This window comes from Capricornis sumatraensis, chromosome 11 (genome assembly GCF_032405125.1).
Source record: "Capricornis sumatraensis isolate serow.1 chromosome 11, serow.2, whole genome shotgun sequence".
Taxonomy (NCBI): domain Eukaryota; kingdom Metazoa; phylum Chordata; class Mammalia; order Artiodactyla; family Bovidae; genus Capricornis; species Capricornis sumatraensis.
In genome coordinates, this window is record NC_091079.1 from 85707842 (window position 1) to 85716223 (window position 8382).

Genomic DNA, 8382 nt, shown 5'->3' on the forward strand with positions numbered 1-8382 from the left:
AGTAAAGTGCCTGATGTAATGATACTCATAAAATACTAGACGCTATTAGTTTTATAATTACTATTAAAATCCGACCACATGTCACATGGCTCTGTGGCCTGGCATTACGGTACTTACCTTTAAAGTCCCTGGAGTTAAAAGTACCAGGGCACATCCCTCAGCAAAGTCTTTCAAAGATGAGACAGACCAGGAGCAGGTTCATCATGGCAGATGTTACAGTAGTTAATGGAAGGAACTTTAGATGGTTAGTTTAGAAAGCATATGATGGGGGGTACTGATAATGATCACTGTCTTGAGGGTATCTTGTAGAAGAGGACCCTGAGAGCACACCTGAGACCAAAGGGGAAGGGGAGAAAAAAAAAAATGGGAAACGGAAGCACATCCCTCTGTAACCTGCGAGTGAGTTGAGAGGTGAAATAGGGGGGTGGGGGCGCCCGCGAGGGTCGGCGGCTCCTGCGCAGCTGCGGCGGAGGAGCCAATCAGCGGGTGCGTCCCGTCCTCGCGCGACGGTACAGTCGTGCCGTCGTGACGTCGGCGGTTGCCATGGAGCGCCCCGCTGCGTAGGGCCGCAAGCCGGCGCCAGGGGGCCGCGGGGTCGCGTCGCGCCTTTGAGGTCCAGTCGGCTGCCGCCATGAGCGGCCGGAGTAAGGGGAGAAGGTCCTCCCGCGCCAAAGGCCGTGGCAAGAGCCGCGCCAAAGGCCGAGTCCGCGCCGCGCCTGACGACGCCCCACGCGACCCGGACCCTCCACAGTGCCAGAGGCTCGGGGAGGAGACCAAGGCGGCACAGGTGCAGGCTGGCGCGGTTTGGGGTGGCCCGGAAGGCGCTGTGCCGGCGCCGCCCCGCCGGCCCGGGGAAGAGGCTGCCTGCCGGCTGCCCCTAGACTGTGGCCTCGCGCTCCGGGCCCGGGCGGCGGGGACTCGCGGGCAGGCGGTGACCAGGCCCTGCCCGGTCAAGGCCACATCGCTCCCGGAGCGCCTGGTGACCGACACCGTCTTTGTGGGAACCGTGGGCGCCGTCGCGAGGCCGAGAAACGGGCCCCGCGTCGGAAGCCGGCGCGGCCCCGCCGCAAAGAAGGCCCCAGATACCTGTAGTGCGGTGGGCAGGGGGTCTGCGGCCTCGGCCGGTGGGAAGCCAAAGAAAGGGGCCGCGGCGCAGGCCGCCTCTGTCCCCGTGGGCGAGGAGAAGGTGGAGAACGCGGGGTCAAGGCCCCCGGCCACAGAGGGCAGCATGGATACGCTGGAGAACGTCCAGCTGAAGCTGGAGACCATGAACGCCCAGGCGGACCGGGCCTACCTGCGGCTCTCCCGCAAGTTTGGGCAGTTGCGGCTGCACCACCTAGAGCGCAGGAACCTCCTTATCCAGAATATTCCTGGCTTCTGGGGGCAGGCCTTTCAGAACCACCCCCAGCTCTCGTCCTTCCTGAACAACCAGGATAAAGAGGTCCTCAGCTTCTTGAATAGCTTGGAGGTGGAAGAGCTTGGCCTGGCGAGACTGGGCTACAAAATCAAGTTCTACTTCGGGCGCAACCCCTATTTCCAAAACAAGGTGCTCATCAAGGAATACGGGTGCGGCCCTTCGGGTCAGGTGGTGTCTCGTTCCACTCCAATCCAGTGGCTCCCCGGGCACGACCTCCAGACCCTTAGCCAGGGGAACCCCGACAACGGCCGGAGCTTCTTTGGGTGGTTTTCAAACCACAGCTCCATCGAGTCTGACAAGATTGTGGAGATAATCAACGAGGAGTTGTGGCCCAATCCCTTACAATACTACCTGATGAGTGAAGGGGCCCGTGCAGAGAAAGGAAAGGAGGGCAGGCCGGGTCCTGCGAGGCCGCCAGGGGAGACCCCAGAACCTGGGGTAAACAAGTCCAACTGATCCTGCTCAAGTCTGCGTCCTACCTCCTGCTGGCCCTGTGCCCGGCTGGCCTTGGGTTTGGCCGTCTGCCTTCTCTTCGTGTTGGCCTCTGCACACTATTCCTGTTGGACTTCAGTTACAAGAATATGGCATTTATGATCATGTTCTTTTGCCTCCCCGTGACGTTCTTGCTTTCTGTTTACATTAGTATCATATGTTATATGATCTCGCCCCTCCTGTTTATATGTTAAACTCACTTGATTCCTGTGTGCTGCCTCCCTCTACGTTGCTTGGACCCTGTTCTTGGCTCTGGTGTTGCCCACATGGACACTCATGAGTCAGTCAGCAGAAGACCAGCGCATCCTCAAGCTCTCCTACTTCAGGGCTGGTGACTTGCTGGGCTTGGAGTTCATGCCAGCCATGCATGCCATCTGTGGCAAGCTTTTCGGTGGCCACTGCAGAATGAAGCTAGTGCATGTGGCATTGGCCATCAGCCAAAACTGATTGTCTCTTGGCTCTGGGGTCACCAGCCAAGGTGCCACCTGCAGGATCTCTGACTTTGGCCAGGGACCCATGCTGCCCTCCTAGACAGAGGTTGAGGTTCGGGATGAGAAGCAGTTTGCTATGGCTTCTGTACAATTCTGCATCTCTTCCTGCCTCTGGACCTTTTCCTGGTAAACCTTTGTCAAGGTCTGCACCATACCTCATCACTGTCAGGCCATTGAATTTTGTCTGGGTTGCCAGTCGGCCCCAGTTGGCTTCCTGGGCAACAAGGACCTCGAGAACTACCTGTGGACACAGGCCCTCTGCTGGTGCATGAGACACACACCTACCCTCTCCAGCCTTCCAGGAACTCTGCTGGCTGCTGGACTGATGGGCAGGCTGGTACGTGTGGACATGTGCTCACTGCTGTCAAGCTGTGGCTCCAGGTGAGGGTGGCAACCGGACTCACTGAAAATCTAGGTACCTTTATCCACTCCCCCCCCTCCCTGCCTCCCACATGACCAGAGTGCTATGGTGGGGTTGCTGGGGAAGAGAGATTTCTCACCTGTGGGCCTGTGTCTACTTCACCTCATGCCGCTGCACCTCCTTCCTCAATCCTTTTTCTGTTTCCTTACCCTCTCTTCCTTCTTTCCCTCTGTCCCTGTGCTTGTCCCCCACTCCTCCCTTCCCTTTGTTTTTTTGGTTTCAGTAGTGGTGCTTCTGAAAGAGAAAACGGAGAGAGAGAGAGAAAACAAAACAGTTGTGAAACCAGGGTTTTCTGCGTACAGCTAGTGAGTTGGCTGGGGCCTTGTTAAGCACACGCACACACTGGGCTGGAAGAGGGTAGAGGAAGCCAGAAGGCCCGGTCAGATCCTGCTCCCTCCCGCCTTCTGTGTTCCCTCTCTCACTCTGACATGGAGATTCTTCACATGGTGGTGCATCTGCTAGAATGGCCACCCCCAGGCAGCAGTGTTGGGGACTAGGGTTACTCTTGCTTTGGCCTTTTCCTCTGCCTCCCAAGACCCGGTTGCCTTCTGTTTCCTCCTCTGGGCAAGTGTCTCTTGCCCTCTGGGCTCATCCCCCAGCTCTCATCCTCAGCAGTGAGGTTTCTTCCTTTTCTCTAGGTTTCTACCTTCACATACCCTTGGAGAAGACTGTACTCTTTAGTATGGGAGATCCCAAGGCTGCCCTGGGGCATGGGGGTTGTGGAGGGGGGGAGTACTTTTTCGGAATCTCCAGGGCTCATTTCCAGTGGGTGTAAAAGCTGAGCTGCTCCCTCCCTGCCTAGGCTCATCTATGCCCTCTTTCCCCCACATCCCTGCGGGTGGGCTAAGTACTGAGGGTGTCTGTACTTGCCTTCACCCTAATTTCTCTCTCCATAGGAAGACCTCCTTCTGAGTTTCCCGTGGGCTAGGGAAGTCTTGCCTCAGGAGCTGTCAAGAGGGTGTTTGGGGCAGGCGAGTTGGGGCAAAAACCTAGAGCGGGAATAAGCTTAGGGTGGAGAGGGCTTGGCAAAGCAGCTGGAAGTGGGTTGAGGATCCTCCAGGAGAGTATAGCTATCTCTCAGAGACAGAGGGGATGGGAAGGAGGCTTCCCTAGGGCAGGGACAGAATTAAAGGGCAGTGGGCAAATGTTTTGCTGAGGTGAGGGTATGCCCAAACTTTTGTCCAATCTTTCATTTTTGGTAGATTTTATAAATCACAAAAACAGTCTGGATAACGTTTCTTTGGATGCTTTCTCTTTTGTTCTAGGTGTGGCCTTGTGTTTTGTGGAAGATTATGTGCTACTTCTTTTGTCTCTGAGTAAATCTTACCATTTTCCCCATTTTTTGCCTAATGGGAAAATAGAGCTGTACAGGTCGGCTTTTTTTTTTTTTTTTTTTAAGCTTTTTCCTCTTTATTATGGACATTTTCAGACATGCACAGAAGTGGAGAGACCCCGTGTGCCGTCACCTAGCTACATCATTTATCAGTTACGGTCAACCCAGTTTCATCTGCATCTCCATCTCCCCGCCTGTATTGTTTATCGAAAGTCCAAGACACTGTGCCAATTCAACTGGGACCACTTTGGGAGACTGAGACACTGCTGGTGGTGATTGTGGTGAGGTGCACTCTCACTACCACATCAGATCTGCTTTTTGCTTTTCATGTTAACTAATGACATTCCAGAGATGGGCCTTAGAAATGAAAGTGTTCAGAGTTGACAAGAAGTCTCAAAAAGTGATGAAGCTGCCTTTTCCCTGTGTCCACAAGAGGAAGGAGAGACTGTTCTGTTGTAAACTCTTTCAAAGACTTATCTACCAGTCTTTGATAAGGTGCTTACTTGAGACCTTTCACCAGAATAACAGTCTTTTTTTTCCTGTGTAAGATGGAGACTTTGTGTGACTATGACAATTATCAGCGTGTCCTGGTCTCATGATATAACTCTGAACTTGAAAGTAAAGTATAATTTGGAAATTGTTCCTGTGTTCTGTGAAAATAACCTCCCCAAAGTAATCAATAACCAGTTGTCTTACTTGGTAATTTGGTACTCTGGTAATGATGCAATTATTTTCTCTGTTCTGAAACAGTATGAATAGTTGTAAGCTTGCATGTGTGATGGAAACAATAAAAGCTTGTATCTCTATTATATTTTATTATTTTTAAAAAAGAATTGGACGGTTAAGCAGAGGCTAGGTAGGTGACGGCATGTATACTGTGGCATACGTGAGTGATTCTTAAGCCTCAGGCCCTTGTGTGGCTAGACCTGTAACAATATATAAAATTCTGATTCCCAAGCCCTTATCAGAGATTGAGATCCTGTGGTTCTGGGAAGAAGCCATGCAGTCTTGTTTTTAGCAAGCTTTCCAAGTAATGCTAGTGCAAAGCCAATGCTTCTCAAATTTTAGAGTTCCTCTGAATCGTATGGGGAATCCTGTTAAAATACGAATTCCGGTCGCAGTCTGGAGTAGAAGTTGAGATTCTGCATTTCTAACAAACTTCCAGGTGATGCTGGTGCTGGCGGCTTGTGAACTGTACTTGGAGTAGCAAAGGGGGTGACTTCAAGGGCCTTTCAGACCAGAGTAACAACACTCAGTCTTGGTTGCACATCAGAGTTATGTGGGAAGCTTAATATCCACACTGGCAGAGCTCGCAAATACCGACTGAATTAGAATGGGGAATGGGATTGACCCAGTTGTAGATGTTTATTCTGAACACATCCCAGGTGATTCTGATGTCTAGCCATAGTTGACAACTAAAGTTTCTGATGCTGTTCTTAATAGATTCATAACAGGGACCATTTTCCAAAAATCGGGCGGATCAGCAGCAGACAACCAAATGCCACATAAAGCTGCCTGGCCGAAGATGGTTGGAAAAAAAATAGAAGTGAGCTGTTAACTCACAAGATAAAATTTGGTTTGTATGATGTTGCACAGCAAATGTGCAGTGTTCAGGTGCTCAAATATTGAGTGAAAGAATGAATTTAAAACAGTTTATATTCAAATGCCTTTGGGCTAGGCTGGTAATTAAATTTGTGAAGTGGGCCATATTTACTTTATAAGGATGTTACGTGTTAGGTTATTAGGGCTTCCGTAACGAAGTACCACAGATCAAGTGGCTTAAACAACAGAAGTTGACTTCCAGTTCTGGTGGCTAGATTTCTGAGATCAAGGTGGCGGTAGGGCTAGTTTCTGCTGAGGTCTCTGTCCGCTGTCCGCCTGCTGTCTCTTGGTGATCTTAGCTCTGTGTGTGTCTGGGGGCAGTGGGAGGAAGTCTGGGCTGTGTGTAGCTGGGGCAGCTGTGTGGCAGCGCCAGGGCGTTTACTTGGGGCCCACAGGCCTGGTGTTGCTGCAGCTTCAAAAAAGTGGCAAGAATCAGCATCTCCCAATTCTGAATATTTTCAACTAAAAAAATCGAATACCCAGAGCCTCGCTCTTAGTGGTAGGTGGAATGCAGAAGGGTCCCAGGGGCAGCCTCTCCAGGTGTGAGCAGCCTCTCCAGGCATGAGTGTCCTCTTGGGACCCATGCAGAGTCCTCCGGGATTGTGAACCGGGACCACCATCTGCCCAGTTCAAGCTCGTATACTTGCTTCTTCAGAGGCTCAGAGCCTCCACTTCCCAAGCCCCTTTCCACAGCCCTCCCTTCAGTTCCTTGCAGAACCCATCTGATGGGGGGTTTCATCCCCCTACTGCCGCAGGTCTTCCTCACTCTTTGCCTGCTATGTGTGTCAGTCTGTTGCAGACATTAGAGAGACAGCTATGGACATAACAGCTTTGAATTCTGCCCCTCGTTCTGCGTTTCAGCCTCCTCTCGGTTTTGCCTGAAATTGTTAGTCAATCCTTTTTTTCCCTTTTCCTACATGGGCCCAATGAGGGTGTCAGATCCACATGGGGGTAGCTAAAGGAAACCTCTTCAGTCTGGCCTCTAGGTCTGACTTCACAAGGCAATTTGGACTTTTAATAACCTGGAGAGTGAGGGCTTCTCGGAGTAATTCTTGTTATGCTAGGAGTCCCTTGCCCCTTTCTCACTCAGTTTTATTGCCAAAGACCTGATTTCTTCTTACGTGCTGAGCTTTTCTGGAATGTACTGGGTTTGTGCTGTGCCACGGGGGAGCAGGGAGGAGAAAAGAAGTGTCTTACTACCTGTAGCTTACCCGAAGTCCCTCTCAGCTTCTGTCTCCCCTCACACGTGGGCTCCCCCTCTGGTCCACTGCACTGATTTGCTACAGGGAAGGAGGTACCCTGCTTGGGGGTGGCCTCACCGAGGGAGGGGTCTTCCCCCCTCCTTTGCCCTCTGAAGATTTTGGAACTCCTTCCACGCTCTCATCCCTTGAGGTCCTTGGCCTTGGGGAGCCACTGGTACTGCTGGGTGGAGCCGTATCCCTCCAGTATGGAGGCAGGAAAGAGACAAAACCCAGAGATTCCGTCTCCAGTCTGTGGTTTCTGTCTCTGTCCTTAGCGTCTTCATTTCTGCTTTTGGAATCTTCTCCAGCTACATTTCACCAGTCAGGCTCACAGCTCACTTCTGCCGAGTCACTTTCACCTGAAACTCCAACCTCGTGTTAGTCCTGCTTCCCTACCCCAGGTCCGGCACCATCTGGTCAGGTGTTCAGTTACGGACTGTCCAAGGCTGGAAACTTGAATTCCTTCCTCCTCTCCCTGCCTCCTGTCAAGCTGGTCCTGAGCTGAGGTTTGACAAATATAAGATGAAATATGTGTGACACTTCATGGTTTACAAAGCACAGTCACTCATCATCTCAGGGATAATTATCCCATAAGATGGCTCGAAGAGATTAAATGACCAAAATCACAGAGCCGGTAGGCAATAGAGCTGGGACTCAAATTCAGGGCTCCTGTTTGCAAACACCTTCTGAACGTGCGCGGGTAAACCTGAGGCCTGGCAGTTGTCTGGCACAGGACTGGAGGCACTTCTGCACGAAGAACCTGTATTTAACCCTTCACTCAAAGCATCAGAACCCTCAGCACAGCACATCAGTCACCGCCCATCCCTCGGAGCTGACGTGAATGTGAACCTTCCTGATGGTCCACAGCTGCTGGAGGGGCAGTGACTCGATGACTTGAGCGACTCAGAATGTGGCCAAGGCTTCCTCTCACTGCTCTGTCCCAGAGTCAGGACTGGTTCCAGACACACATGGCTGCAGATGAAGGCTGAGTGGGGAGGTTTGGGGCTCTAAGGATCAATAGTCAAATATGAATGTACTGGAGAAAAGGGTAACAGAAGTTCTGTAACAAGAAGTTGGGTGATAGGAAGTCACAGGCTTGCTTCAGTAGCACAATGATATCAGGGCTGTGGGTCCCCTTGTCTGCTTCGCTTCTATTGGGTTTCCCCTGGGGGTTCCCTAACTCCAAGCACCACAGTCGCACCCAGCTGCACTTAACGACGGATGGAAAGGAGGAGAAGGGGTCTTCTCCCATGTCTCTTTCATCAGGGAAGAAAATCTTTGCCTATAGTGTCTGGTGGATTTCAGGGGATCTGAGTCAGTTTCCTTGGGCCAGAAATGAGTCATACTCCCACACTCTGCTTCAAGGAAATTAGCATTTTTTAGCA

General features: G+C 51.7%; 1 protein-coding gene across 1 annotated transcript; it reads left to right on the forward strand.

The window, feature by feature from the left end:
- Positions 1-631: 631 nt before the first annotated feature.
- TSPYL5 (TSPY like 5) lies at positions 632-4917 on the forward strand. The gene is made up of 2 exons (XM_068983827.1): positions 632-2781; positions 4087-4917. Exon 1 carries the CDS (start codon positions 632-634, stop codon positions 1871-1873), a length of 1242 nt encoding a protein of 413 aa, XP_068839928.1. The 3' UTR covers positions 1874-2781; positions 4087-4917.
- The last annotated feature ends 3465 nt before the right edge of the window (positions 4918-8382 follow it).